The sequence below is a fragment of the Protomyctophum bolini genome (assembly GCF_963924005.1).
Source record: "Protomyctophum bolini genome assembly, chromosome: 7".
NCBI classification, from domain to species: domain Eukaryota; kingdom Metazoa; phylum Chordata; class Actinopteri; order Myctophiformes; family Myctophidae; genus Protomyctophum; species Protomyctophum bolini.
The window spans coordinates 25,398,609-25,413,532 of NC_137868.1; the positions used below are offsets into that span (position 1 = coordinate 25,398,609).

The 14,924-nt window shown below is 41.3% G+C and overlaps 1 protein-coding gene across 3 annotated transcripts in view; it reads left to right on the top strand.

Moving 5' to 3' along the window:
• col6a4a (collagen, type VI, alpha 4a) overlaps nt 1-14,815 on the top strand; it is a 58,662-nt gene extending 43,847 nt beyond the window's left edge. For 2 of the 3 annotated variants that reach the window (XM_080768842.1, XM_080768844.1), the window contains 16 exons: nt 1,063-1,125; nt 1,375-1,425; nt 1,697-1,732; nt 3,213-3,275; nt 3,416-3,478; nt 3,673-3,708; nt 3,840-3,876; nt 4,171-4,182; nt 4,738-5,231; nt 6,489-6,585; nt 7,083-7,757; nt 7,856-7,949; nt 8,136-8,293; nt 11,055-11,225; nt 13,035-13,079; nt 13,305-14,815. In XM_080768842.1, the coding sequence (XP_080624968.1) occupies nt 1,063-1,125; nt 1,375-1,425; nt 1,697-1,732; nt 3,213-3,275; nt 3,416-3,478; nt 3,673-3,708; nt 3,840-3,876; nt 4,171-4,182; nt 4,738-5,231; nt 6,489-6,585; nt 7,083-7,757; nt 7,856-7,949; nt 8,136-8,293; nt 11,055-11,225; nt 13,035-13,079; nt 13,305-13,480 (2,271 nt within the window). In that variant the 3' untranslated portion in view covers nt 13,481-14,815. The remainder of the gene's footprint in view (nt 1-1,062; nt 1,126-1,374; nt 1,426-1,696; nt 1,733-3,212; nt 3,276-3,415; nt 3,479-3,672; nt 3,709-3,839; nt 3,877-4,170; nt 4,183-4,737; nt 5,232-6,488; nt 6,586-7,082; nt 7,758-7,855; nt 7,950-8,135; nt 8,294-11,054; nt 11,226-13,034; nt 13,080-13,304) is intronic. The other variant, XM_080768843.1, reaches the window with a different exon arrangement.
• Nucleotides 14,816-14,924: the final 109 nt, after the last annotated feature.

Consider the following 14,924-nt stretch of genomic DNA (forward strand, 5'->3'; position numbering starts at 1 on the left):
TGTGTGTGTGTGTGTGTGTGTGTGTGTGTGTGCGTGCGCGCGCGCGGGACGCTAAAACTGTCAACACTTCTACTAAAGAAAGAGGCAGCGATGGCGCCATAAGTCCATATCCATACATTCGGGGACATAAATTGCGCAAAAAACTTCTAAACTTTTAAACCGCAGCAGCTTACTGCATTCTCCTAGCTGTTGCTAAGCTACATTAGCATAGGAACGGAACCAAAACAGTGTTGGGCAATCACCAGGGTTGCCACATTGACTGAGAGGGAAACAAGCAACCAGGTCTATGAAAATGTTAACAGGCCAGAATAAGTCAGAAAATCCGAAAATAAATCTACAATAAGCAACAATATAGCTGACTGTCAAACATCATTGTCCAATGTTGTTTCAGAGCAGTGGTTCTCAAACATTTTCATGTAATGGACCACTAATATTCTATATATATATATATATATATATATATATATTTACTATATATATATATATATATATTTGCTGTTCATATATTCAGAACGGGTAAGGACTAGTATAATATATTTATATAGCGCCTTTATCCAAGGCACTTTACAGAGATTGTGCATTACATTCACCCATTCACACACCAATGCCAGAGGAAACCATGCAAGGCACCAACCTGCACACCGGGAGCAATTAGGGGTTCAGAGTCTTGCTCAAGGACACTTGAGGGGAGACTATGGGGGAGACTGGGTTTGAACTGGGAACCTTGCGGTTCCCATCCGGTCACTCTACCACTGAGCCACTGCCCACCCCCGACCGTGCAAGTTATATTTTCATATTGTACGAATATAAGACAAACGGTATGCTTTGGAAATGGTCAAGTACACTGTGAACCATATAAGCTAAACATGCCAGACCACCGATATGGACCTTTAATACGATAGATGGCCATAATGCATAACTCAGTAGCCTATTAGAAAAACATATATAAGAATAATAATCACACAGATCAGACATCAGTTCATTTTTTATTTTCACGCTCTCCACTGTGGAATTAAACTCTGTCTAGTTGAACTATTCTGATCAACTGTCACATTTTTGCAGGGTCAACCTGGTGATTCAGGGGTACCGGGAGTGCCAGGAACAGAGGGCCCCAGGGGAATGCCGGTAAGATGTCGGGGCTTGTGCTTTGTACGTAGAATAGGCATGGTGTCCATGAGCATGTGTCTGCTTGTGTTTATTTGTGTGCCCTTCGGTCTGACATTTCTTAAGCCATGGGTCAGGACACAAATTAGGTTCTGGAAATGTTTATCATGCATTACTGAGTTTGTGCTTGTGCTCATGTTTAGTGTATGTGCATGTGAATACCTGTGTATCTGTCCATTACTCTCTACAACTTCTGTTCTGTGTTCTCAGGGTCAGGATGGCAGAGATGGCTATGGACCCCCTGGACGGCAGGGAGCAAAGGTATGTCCTTCATCTTAACTAGTACTCTCAGACTGGGCTGCACAATTTATTGGATATTGTATTGTATATTGTAATATAGGTTTCCAGAATTTGAAAGGTAATTTCCTTTGGCTATGTACAATAAGTGCTCAGGCACTGGATCTGTTATTCAGGAACATAGTTGGAAAGGAGAGCAGACTGCAGGTAAAATAGATTAACAGAGAGACAAGTAAAATAATGTTCTTATTGGGTCTCATAATTCTTCTAATATACTTGTTTTTTTCCCTCCTAGGGAGAGCTTGGTTTCCCTGGTTATCCTGGTTTTCCAGTGAGTTAATTCATTTTAATTAATCAGTGAGACATTAAAAGTTGAGAAACTTTGTCTTTATAGCCTGCATTGGTGTGTGAATGGGTGAATGTAATGCACAATCTATGTACAGTAAAGCACCTTGGATTAAATATTAGATAATATTTAATATTATCCACTAAAGTGAGGTTCAAATGTATTTTATGCAATGACAGAGTGCATGTTTTGTTTGAATGCCAAATTATAGTTAGGCTGAGGTCATGAACACAGAGGCAGATAGGGATGCACTGGAATGCAAAGATGATTGTAGGTTTGGCAATGATATCTTCCGAATGCAAGACATTTTAGGTCCCGTGATGTTTCTGGAACAAAGGGCTACATTATAGAGCCAATGTGCACTATTAAATGGTAAATGGTGCATATATACAGCACCTTTATCCAAGGTGCTTTACTGTACTGGCGGGGGAAACCATGCAAGGCACCAACCAGCACATCAGGAGCAATTCGGAGTTCAGTGTCTTGCTCAAGAACACTTCGACACCAACTCTGGGGGAGCCCAGGTTCGATCTGGCAACCTTGCAGTTACCATCCAGCCACTCTAACCCTGAGCCACCGCTGCCCACTATTAATGCATTACAGCATCTGATGTTTCTGCGAGGTGTCATGAACTGGCTTGAATTTATCCTTTGTGTGTGGTCTCCCATTTTTATCATGAATTAAAGTAATTTATTTAACAAATAATAATAATAATAATATATTTAACAAACAAGAAACTATACACAATAAAGGTGACGTGTTTAGTCATCAGAGTCAGTAGTGTAATGAGTGAAGGTGTACTGAAAGTGTACAAAATAAACCCTTGCAACCAAACACAAAACAACCAGTCCAATCAGCAAGCCCTTATGAATAATCATAAATTATGATTTCATTCACCTGTGCTGTGTGATTACCATAGCTCAATGTTCCTCCATATCAGGATGCTGCGGTACTGTTACTGCATTGCCTTTTTAATAGGCAATACAGTACGTTGTCGTCACTGCCTCTCTCTCTCTCTCTCTCTCTCTCTCTCTCTCTGCGTCGCGTTGCGATGTGCAAGTACACTGTCAGTGTCACAAGACAGAGTAGGAATGGTGCACTGTGATTGGCTGCCACAACCAGCCTCTTTCAATAGAAAATAAAAAGGCCACTGCTGCTCTATATTATATAGGCTCCAGGGGATGATTGGAGGCAGATGTGTCTCATGACTCTCATCCCAGGCTGGCCACTACCTTCTACACAGAACAGACAAAACAACACACAAACCACATGGGAGGGGTCATTACGGAAGCCCGGAATATCATCAAGACAGGAATATCAATATTGGAGGATTATTTAATTTCCCAAGATGAATGTGCAGCACAAATGTCAAACTAAATAAACCTCACTGGCCAAAATACATTGAAGAAGTCATTAAGTCACTTTATTTAAGCAATACTTTTAATGGAATCTTAATTGTCTCCAGGGTGAAAGTGGGCTACAGGGAACCAGTGGAGGTCCAGGCCCCAAAGGAAACCTGGGTAGAAGGGTATGTTATCTATTACAAAACGGCACCAAACAAATGTGTCACAATACTGTAATTATGGCTAATTCATTTGTGAAAATGTTTAGTGTGTGTCCGTTCATGTGTGACTATTATTACTATTCTTTATTTCCCAACTGATGCAGGGGTATTCAGGCCATCAAGGGGAATCAGGTGTGTCCGGAGAAATAGGACATCCAGGTCATCCGGTTAGTATGAAGCCTAATACAGTACATAATGCTTCAACACATTCACATTACTTATTATAGTTTAGGCTCAGGATGGGTAAATGGATGGATTGGAGTATTGCAAAACAATGATGGTGGTGGGGGTGGTGATCAAGTGAATGTTCCAAAATGAAATACATATTCGTAAAAACAAGTTATTCTCTCTGTCCACTCAGGGTCCTAGAGGCCCTGCAGGAGCAAAAGCCATGTCTGTAAGTGGTCTTATACACAAGATTCTTGAACCAGTGATCTGTTATGAAACAGTACATGACATTAACTTAACATTACATTAACATTGTATTAACATTACATTGACTTGACTACCGGTACTGTTTTTCCGTAGGAATGCCAGCTAATAACCTACATCCGAGACAACTGTGGTAAGTGCATGTTGTAAAATAATACATCCAATAATGTTGATATTTGACAATTTGACATTTTTGACTGACGTCCTGTATTCTGCTGGTGAAGTGCCTTGCTTAAGGGCAACCTTACAGTAGAAGTTGTGGGAGGCAATTTTGATGATAAAATTTGGACACATAATTGTGTCACCAATATTCTTGTTACACTGTGATGATTTGATATACAGTATACAATAATTCTCTGATGAAATACTTGGCATCATCTTCTGTAATTTTATTTTGTATCTAACTGATGTTTTTTCCCCTAACCAGCATGCTCCCATGGTAAGTTTCTTGATTTTGCCACTCTGTCAGTAAGGACTGCACTGTAAGTACAAGAAGACATCACATCACATTTCAAGTAAGATGATAATACTCGGCTGTGCAGGCACGTTTCTGGGTGGGGATGGCGGGGGCATGGGCCTATCTGTGTGTCTGTCTGTCTGTCTTTCCCTTGCATATCTCGAGAACAGAACAAACAATTGATTTCAAACTTGTCGTGTGCACAGGAGTGCCGTGCCAAGTGGGAAGTTGGTCGGCTCAGCAGTTATTTATCTACACATCCACAAATCGCATATATTTTGTGTCAATTCATTGATTAATAAAAAATAAAACGAATTATCCAAAATGTGCTTTTCGATTATTCGATGAATCGAAAAAGTGATGATAGACGGAATGATCAGTAGTTGGAGTCCTACAAAGTACTTTGACACAGGTACAACGGGTATTGCATAACCAACAGGCATTGCCCTAGTTTGTTAGAAGAGTTTAGAGCCTTATGAATAGTACACATACTGTATAGTGTTTCATATTCTATAATCTTTCCTCTCTGTTGTCCAGGTCAGACGATGTGCCCTGCATACCCCACAGAGCTGGTCTTTGCCCTGGACATGTCAGAGGATGTGACCTCTGATGCATTTGAGAGAACACGTTCTGCCCTCCTTTCTCTATTGGAGGACATAACTATTGCTGAGAGCAACTGCCCAACCGGCGCACGCGTTGCTGTGGTGGCATACAGCACCTACACCAAGTACCTGATCCGATTCCAAGACTACCGCCGCAAGAAGCAGCTGATCGAAGCCATTCAAAACATCGCCTTGGAGCGCACAGCCAACCAGCGACACCTGGGTGCAGCCATGCGCTTCGTTGGTCAGAATGTCTTCAAGCGCATTCGGCAGGGAATGAGGATGAGAAAGGTGGCTGTCTTCTTTGCCAATGGACCATCCCAGCACCCAGAGACCATTGTTACAGCAATGATGGAATTCCGGGCCCTCAACATTGTTCCTGCAGTCATCGCTCTGAAGAAGAGCGCTAATATCCGCCAGGCTTTACAGGTGAACATTGTTAGCCAGAATGAATTATCTATATCTATTTGCAATATTTCTGAACCCTTAGTAATCAACTCTCCCATCCAAACCAGTTGTTGTATTATCAGGTTCCTGGGAGTTGTTCTATAGAACAAATCCAAGGAGTAAGTCCAGAGCTGCTGTTCACTTCAGAACCAAATGATCCATAAGCATATCCTCAGAAATGCATTATGTCCTCTAATCAATTGATTAGATTACAGTGTATTCAGAATGCGGGGTCTGATCGGAATCTGAATGACACATCTTCTGACATAAAACAGCAGCATCAAGCTAGAAAACCAGTTTGCACAAGGTTTCTCATTCTAACAGATAGTTGGAGCCAAGGGAGTATTGCTAATTGTTAAACAATGCAGTACTGAACAAGCTAGGCTTATGCCAAAGTGTAAACAGAACACCACAACCGAAGGATGAACGTCAAGGCATCTGACCAGTTCCATTTTCTGCTTTGACAAATCTAGTAGTAGCAGGAATTAGTCTCAGTGTGCCAGGAGAACTTTATGACCCATGATTTCGTTCCAATCCCTTGTACATGGAGTTTATTTTTTTCATTTAAGGTTTTGGTAGATTAGGTTGCTTTACTGTTACCATTTTGTCTGACAAAGGAAGTTGTTGCTTAACCATGAACTACATTAATTACATTATTGAGTAATGTTAAAGATTTTTTTTAAGCAAAGTAAGTACAATGGTGTATTCTTTGATACTCAGTGAGTGTTGTGCATATGCTTATTTGGTGGATGACCATACTAGGGCTGGCCAAATGGAGACATTTTATTTACAGCCGTTATGGAAAAATGCGCTATTTTTTAGCCAGTTCTTTAATCAACAGAAAATACTTTATTTGAAACAATCCTACACTCATTCATTCAGAATTGGCTAAAATGCAACTATAATCTAACTTTACGATGATACATTGTTATATTATACCAGTAAGATGCTCTGAGGGCGAGAAAGCGACCTCGCCCTTCGTGCACGCCTGGGTGACGGCAGACTGCTGGGCGAGCGCTGGCGCTTTGGCATGGGGGGTCAGATCAACATATGGAATGAATTCTGTACTGGCCATATATGGAGCGTGTCTTGAGTGTACAGGGTTTGATGAGGTCAGATCAACATAATTATGGAATGTCAGAACAGTAAGCATGGGTGGGGCCGGATTTCATCTGTGTAATTTTCAGTACTTTTAATAGCAAACATAACAGTGACTCAGTGACATATTTATGCTTGCAGGTTGATGACACGGGCAGTGCTATATTCACATTGCTGGAAAAATCTGAAAACCTGGCTGCTGACCTGCGAAGGACCAGACACTGTGCTATTTGTTATGGTAATGACTTGAATACATGCATCTAACTAGCCTGCTGACATTCATTACAACCTTTGTTAGCTTTCCTTTTATAGCTTCCCTTTCATAAAAATTATAACTTGCATTATTATAAGAACGTATCACAACTTCAAAACACATGAAGATTTAACTTCTTTTTTTTAGGTTGTCATGTATGGATCCTCATGATGTGAAGCTGGCAAGGCATTTTAGACAGTAACATGTAATCTTACTGTAACTGTAATGAGATTATTTACATAAGAAATTCACTAATCTGTATTCAGTAACACATAATTCATATCACAATTAAAGTATAGTTAGTTGTAAACATAATACATTATTTACACAATAATTTGAGTACCGTTTTAATTCATAATACAAATGTAATTTGCAACGTCATATCAATAACGCGGTAACAACTTAAGGCTATACTATCCAGGACACATGCTTAACCTTACTGGTGAGTTTATAAAGTAGTGGCTACTCCCTGGTCTCTTCAGATCCCTGTAGCCCCCTAGAGGAGTGTGGCAGCATCCAAGAGAACCCAGGACCACAGGCTGTGGATATTGACCTTGCTGTAGTTGTGGACGGCTCAAGGGAGGTCCAGGCTGACCAGTTTACTGGCGTCCAACAGCTGTTGGGCTCTGTGGTGGAGCAGCTGGCTGTCAGTCCCAAACCCGGTGAGAAAGATAGCCAGGCTAGAGTGGCTCTTGTCCAGCAGAGCGGCTCACTTCGCACACCAGGTACACTAGTATCTGCCAAGCTGGAGTTTGGCCTGCAAGCGTACGAGACCCATCAACTGATGAAAAGGCACGTTGTCCAGGACATGCAGCAGCAGGGAGGCTGGTCAGTGCTGGGTCAAACCCTAGAGTACACCCTGAGGGAGGTGCTACTCAAAGCCACCAAGCCCAGGAAGATGAGGGTGCTCCTGGCCGTGGTGGGGTCGGAGACGGCCTATGCGGACCGGGCCAAACTGAAGTACATCGCCCAAGAGGCCAAATGTCAAGGCGTGGCAGTGTTTGTGGTGACAGTGGGTGAGGGTTACAACCGTACCCAAGTAGAAGAGATGGCCAGTCCTCCCACAGAGCAGCACTTGATCCACGTGAGTCATCTGAAGGCAGAGGAACAGGGCTACACCCAGCGTTTCTTCAGGACCTTCCTCTCTGCCCTTAACAGTAAGAAAAAGCATGTAACTAAAAAAGAAAGCGTATTACTTCACATAAAATCACAGCATTATACCCAAATAAATGTGTGTGGTCTCTGTTGCATCTAGGGGGGATGAATGTGTACCCACCTGCCTCTCTCAAACAGACCTGTGACCAGCTGGAGGGTCAACAGGGACAGGGACAGGAAGTATTTGTATTCGGGTACAGCTGACATTATCAAGTATCTTTTAGGTGTACAGTATATGCAATTCAATTCACCCAAGCCCTATATATTGTTTTGCTTATTTTTGCTGAATGTTCGCCTATTATTTTTTTGTTGATGGTTAACAAACTCATTATGCATGTTCTAATTTAGTAAAATAATCATATTCTGACCGTTTTTTCCAGCCAAGGGGAGGCAAATGTGGAGGAAGTCAGAGAGGAGCGGGAGACCTTTGAAGCACATACAGGCCATCGGACACAGAAGGGCCTGAGTCAGCTGGATGTGATAGAGATCTTCTCCAGGGGAGATGGAGAGGGCATTCACTCACAACCTACCCTGAAAGGTAGGCTTTACACTAAGCCTGCATGAAGAGTCAGTTTACTGGTTGTCTAACATGGATGAAATGGTATCTAATGATGATGACAATGGTCACGTTTCCCAAAGAGAATCTGCACAGGGTGCTTACGAAGGGCTTACGTTACGGGTGTTTATCGAAGGTGTAAGCGCCTCTCTTAAAACAGGTTACGATGTACCTTAAGCACGCAGAGCTGTCGAAGAGCCCTAGCAATCGATGCCAGACTTAACCGATTGTTCAACTTCCACGCAACTTCCTTATAAGGTGCTTGCAAATGAAGTGTGGGATTGCACCAGCCCGTCAATAAAATAATGCTGACAATTAACTAGCTTTAAGCACTGTTGTATTGGAACTGTAACTGCACATTGTGCACAATACCCTTGTTTGAATTTTTGTCTCCACCAGCCGCAGGCATGGGGAGAGTATGTTTTGCTCTGTCCATGTGTTTGTGTCCGTCTGTTACCAGCTAATCTCCGGCACCGTTAACCCGGTCGATGCCAAACTTTGCACACACTCCCTGGTTGCCAACGATGCCAAATTTTCCAGAAGGGCCTGTTCTAGCGCCAAATCATTACACAGTATGTCTATAGTCATGTCCTCAAGATGGATCTGTCATGTCATTTTCCATCCTAATTGGGATCCGCACCGAGCATAATTCCGTTGGAGCATTAATCCGACATGCGCTGCTCCCGTGCTTGCGGTTATGGTTAGGTTAGGGTTTGAGGTAGGTTGTCGTTTGTCGGACTAATGACTAGTCTGAACTAAGTACTGCACCCTCCTAATTGGCTAACATTGGCTTTCAAAGTTTGAGGCTTTTTGTTCAAAACCGGCCAATCCTGCAAAGCATGAACGCAGCTTGCAATTTACATGAAATCTTTCACCCACTTTCCTACTAGGCTGAGGAATATATCCCACCCTTTTCACATTGGCCTGTTATAGCGCCACCAACAGGTAGAATTTAGCTAAACATATTTTTGGAACAAAATGCCTCAAATCATCCAATTGCCATCAAAGGCGTAAGAATAAATGGCAACCTTTTCACATTGGCCTATTATAGCGCCACTAGGAGGCCACAACCTGAGGGGTACTTTTTCTAGTTTTATTCTAAGACTTCCTCTTTATATATCATCTAGCTAGCTATTATCATTACACTATCACAGGGATTAACAGTGTTCCTGCAGTCGAAATCATCTAACTTTCTTTCATAGTGTGTTGTGCAAAGCTCCGCTCTCTCTACAGAGAGAGAGAGAATAGTCGAGTTTGTATTGAGAGAGATATATCGTGTCAGTGATGCGTTGCTGTCTCTGATTATAACTTCTTTAATATGTTGAGCTGACGTTTCCTAAATGTACTGTCACGATTCACGAATGATCCGATAATCTTAAACTAAACTAAACTTCTCTAGATGATGCTGAGATAAATATGTTTAGAAGTTTTATATTTAAATGAGATTAAGAGAGTCAACACTCGCCACACAACACTGCGAATGGTGTTACGAGCTCCCCATGTCGCTCTGCGGCCTTAGGGGGTATGTGTGCATGCGCAACGCACGTGCGCAAGCTACGCACAACCTAAAATCACTTTGGGAAACCCGGCCAATGTCTCTGCTTAGCATATGCCAGGTGTATAGTACTGTAGGCTGCAATCTCACAATCAATGGTGGAAGAAGTACTCAGATTTCATTTTAACAAAGTAGCAATTCCACAATATAAACATACCGTTGAGTAAAAGGCCTTTATTTAAAAAATGACTTGAATAAAAGTACAAAGGTATTGGTATCAAAAATATACTTTAAGTACAGGCTTTCCAGTGACTATAGGAAGATTGAGACCAAGACGGTCATACAGTAGATATGCAAACGAAATGAGAGACACGAAAGAAATCTATGACAGCCCAAGGCCAAGATACCAGATCAGCTACTCCGTGCTAATACTGCACATAATTATGTTGACAAATTCCAATGACACCAAGTTGTTCATAATTTTCCCTGAATGAAGAGCTAAGTCAAAACATATTTTACATCAAGACAGGAATGTGTAGTGTTTAGTTTACAGGCCCACACACAGTCATGGTCAGCACTATACCAACACAGGTGTGCGTTTCTCTACATCCCATATTTTGCAAATAAGATCACTTTTACCACACAGGACAGTTTACTGAGTGCTAGAACTTTTACACAATCAAATCAGAATATATTTTTTTGCGGTGACCTGGCAATATTTCGACTAGAATTATGAATCATAATATATTCTATGCTCTTTAACCACATGAACGTTAGTTTCCCTATTCTGGGCACACCTGTATAGGAGTAACCTGACGCTGCCAGATCCAAAAAGCTTGCTACACAAATTTGTTTCACAGCTTATTTGGATCTGGGATCGCGGAAGCAAAAAAACCATTGTGAGCTTGTAGAGGCTATTGCCGGTCAAGAGGTGTAGGGGGAGGTTTGGTGTAGGGGGAAAAAGGATGATGCCAAGTACAGACCACAGGGGGGCCGTGGTCAACTAGGTATAGGGTTTAAGTGGTTAAAGCACAACTCTCTTACAGGTCAAATGAAAGTGCACTTAAATATGAGCCTTGTCAACACCATTACCTGAATGCATGGCTGAATGCATGTTTTGTGTTAGCAACATGTCCTTATGATGTATCAAATATCACAGGGCTGAGTATAGTATGCAAACAAACTGCATGTATTCCACTTGAATTATAGTGTGTGTCTATTTTAAACCTCCATCTTCTGCTTTCTCAGCTCAGTGTCAACTGGATTCAGACATTGGCACTCAGTGTGCAGACTATGGCCAGCGCTGGTTCTTTGACAAAGCCATCGGTGCATGCTCCCCCTTCTGGTATGGTGGTTGTGGCGGCAATGCCAACAGCTTTAGCACGGAAAATGAATGCTTCCGGACATGTGGCACCTATAGTAAGTCCCAAAGCACTCTGTTCCAGAGATGGTCCCCAAACCAGGGCTCGGTATTAATAACTAGTGGTACAGATTTGGGGTAGCTAACTGTTACCAGCTTCACAAAAGCTTTGAAATATCAAATTTGTATCACCCTAAAAGTATTTGAGAAAATTGTGTATTTCAAATCGGGTATACATAGGCCTACTGTACAACAATCAACATTGAGCCATAGATTTGACTATGGAATGAAATTTGTATTTTATAATAATTGTTCCACTGCGATATCCATCCCTTTAAACACATAGCTGATTTTGCTCTTGTAGACGCTTCACCTGCTTAGACCTGCACTGTCTTACTGTGACTGTTATTTTTGACTACTGACTACTGCATGAACTCTGGCGCACTTGCACATGGACTACTAGGATGTACTGTACATTGCTTAACTTCAGCAGGTTAAGGATAATAAGTGAGATATTATTCACTCATCCTTAATTTCATTGTTGATAACGCATTTATAGGTACACTCACTCATTCATTCATTTAGAGATCTAGTACAGCTATCTAGGCCCAGCTGCTCAATATTTAATTTATACTGGTTTGGTAATTGACTTATACTTAACTGCACTTCTCCTGTGTTTCATTATCACTGCTGTTGCTGCGACACCTGAATTTCCCTCTGGGGATATTATCTAATCTTGTCTTATCTTATTTTACAGTATCTTCCATAATGCTTTGGTCAGTACCAGCCAACCTGTCTGTTATTGTTTAATATTAACCTCAAGTGTGTTGAAGTCAAACTTGATGTGATGCATGTGGCACTCACTTAATTCTTGTTTTAAATAGCATAATAGGCTTTAACAAGCATTAACAATGATTTCTGAGACAACGTTAGTTTCCAAGTGAGAGGCACTGAGGTGAATAATAATAGCATTAAGCCTAATTTATACAGTACAACATTGTCACTTGCCAAAAAGAACAGAATTAGGCCTACAAGCTAATACCGTAATTTCGGCCTATAAGCCTTTTCCCATGCTTTGAACCCTGCGGCAATGGTGCGGCTAATCTACAGATTTTTACAGCTAACGGCCACTAGGGCACCTTCTAAATCTATCTCTATGCCCACCTGCAGTTTATAGTCCAGTGCGGCTTGTATATGTACACATTTGTTTTTTTCCCTAAATTTAGCTGGTGCGGCTTTATAGTCCGGAATTTACGGGTAGTTTATTTTTGACAAGCGACACCCTCATACAATGGAGTATGAATTTAATGTTAAATTCTTGTTGACCTGGGTGATGTAGCTGTTCCTGATCAATAGCATTGTTTATTAGTTTGAGGATGAAACTGTTTAACCTGACGCTGCCAGATCCAAGAAGCTTGCTACACAAATTTGTTTCACAGCTTATTGGGATCTGGGATCTCGGAAGCAAATTCGATGACGGGGCTGTTCCTTTTTTTCAAGATACTTGGTAGATGATTCACCGTGTGGGTGTGCAAACACAACCAATCATATTGACGTGTCTATATAGCTTCACATCCGGTTTCGCACATATCCCGCCCTTAGCTCACGCTGATTGGTTCGGTACGGAACGGATTGGTGTTAGCTGAACTCCCTGAGAGATCCCAGATGGAAGCTGTGTTGGGGAACATGGTTAACCAATTCCGCCCCCATCTGGCAGCGTCAGGTTAGAAACTGTTGCCCATTACCAAGTAACATGTTGGTGACTGGACTGCTTTTAATAACAGGACACTGTTATTTCAATATGGAGACAATGTTGCTGTATGTCAGTGCTTTGAATTTGTTTGAAGTAGTTGTTTTTTGTTTGACAGACCCTACCTACCTCCTAAAAACAGAGGCCAGTGATCTTAACAAAGGTAAGGGCTACATTAATTTCTGAATGTCTGTCTGGCAGTAGCTTTAAAGTTACTGCAATCTCAAGCACAGTTTTTGTTTTTATGCAAACATTTCCACACATTTTTTACAAATTTGGAATTCATATGCATTTTCTTACAAAATGGTTTGCTTTCCTACTCTTTGTTTTTTCTTCAAATTTCTCCTCCAAATGTTCCTTTGCCCCCCACCATGGTGCTGTGGCCCAGATGTCTGCTTCCAAAGGCAAGATGTGGGAAGTTGTCAGAACTACACCATGAAGTGGTACTTTGACACGGAGCAGAGCGAGTGCTCTCGGTTCTGGTTTGGAGGTTGTGGCGGGAATGGTAATCGATTTGAGACGCAAACAGAATGTGAAAATCTCTGTCTGATAAAGAGGCGATGATAAGCTACTGTAATAAGCTTAGTTACGTGCATCTACGCAGCTTGAGTTTGACCAAGATGTCCATCAGATGTCAAGATGTCTCTATGATATCCAAACGTCTTCCTCGTCGTATGGGTTTAGTAACACTTAAAAGTACATACAGGCCTTTGCAATTCGATATTATAATTTGATCTGTACTGGGGCCTTCGAAAATGTGACGGTGAGCATTGAGTCCACATAGATTGTGCCTGGCCATAATAAATAAAATTCTTAAGATATGTATAGTATGATGTGCTGATTTGAGTTTTACTTGGCTGTCCTGCAGCAGTTGTAGTCAAAAGTGTAGATGTATTAATAGTCAAGCCTGGGGCCAGATGTCAGTTTGCATGAATTCACAAGTAAACAACTTAGTACACACGAAGGTGTAAATGGTCAAATTATGCTTACATAAGCAATGACAATATTCATAATTTGTCAGCTACATGTAATACACATGGTTTTTGGAGTTGGTGTCAAACATTTGCTAGATTTTCTGTTTTGCTATTTGGATGATTCACAAATGACACTAAATAAAATCACAGCAGGTGTAAAACATACAAAGCTAAATCTCTGATAGTGGACCTATCTCAGAGTTAAATTACAGTGTAAGCAAACGGTAATGATAGTTGGTAGAATCAGCCTTCTCTTTTTTAATATTCTATTTATTGTTTTCAGCGTTGCCAGTTATACATTTGTGTACACATTTGGTGCTATACTCAGTGAGAAGATAAGATGATCTCTCTTACTTTTGTTTAGAAATGCTTGAGTCTTCCTGGACATTGGTTCATCAATCATTTTTATGTGTACACTACACCCTTTAAGCTGGTCCCAGGTGTTGATGTACAGTACACCATTCTTGCTGCTGTGCTTTATTGGCTCTATCATTGATCATACTTTGACATAATTGCCAATAAATATCAAGTCATTGCATGTAATAGAAAACACAGTCAAAGCAGTCATTTAAATGTTAAATGAAGATAGCAATTGGAAATGGGACAGATTATGGTTTACACTTCAGAGGAATGAACTGCAAACAAAGGGGCTTCCCTTGCGTCTGTACAGTCTCGACTTTACACCATAAACAAATCCCTAAAGTTGCTGGAGCAAACCTCAGGTCCGAGTTAGAGTCAGCCTTAAATGGTCTGGAACTCATCACTGCACTGGATAGAGATTGAAAGTGAACCTCGCCAAACGTTCAGTCTCTATATCATCCTTTCTCACTGTTTGTAAATTGAACATAACTTCAGTGTGTGTAGTTTATCAAACTGACCAATGGTGCTTCATGGTTAAAATAAATAAATACATAAAAAAACCCTTCAGGGTTGTGGGCTTGTTTGTGTGTGGGCTTTATAGCCTGGAGTTAACCTGCCACTGAAGTGTTCATCCTACACAGCTGAAGAAAATTAAATACTGGCGCAAGCAGCTG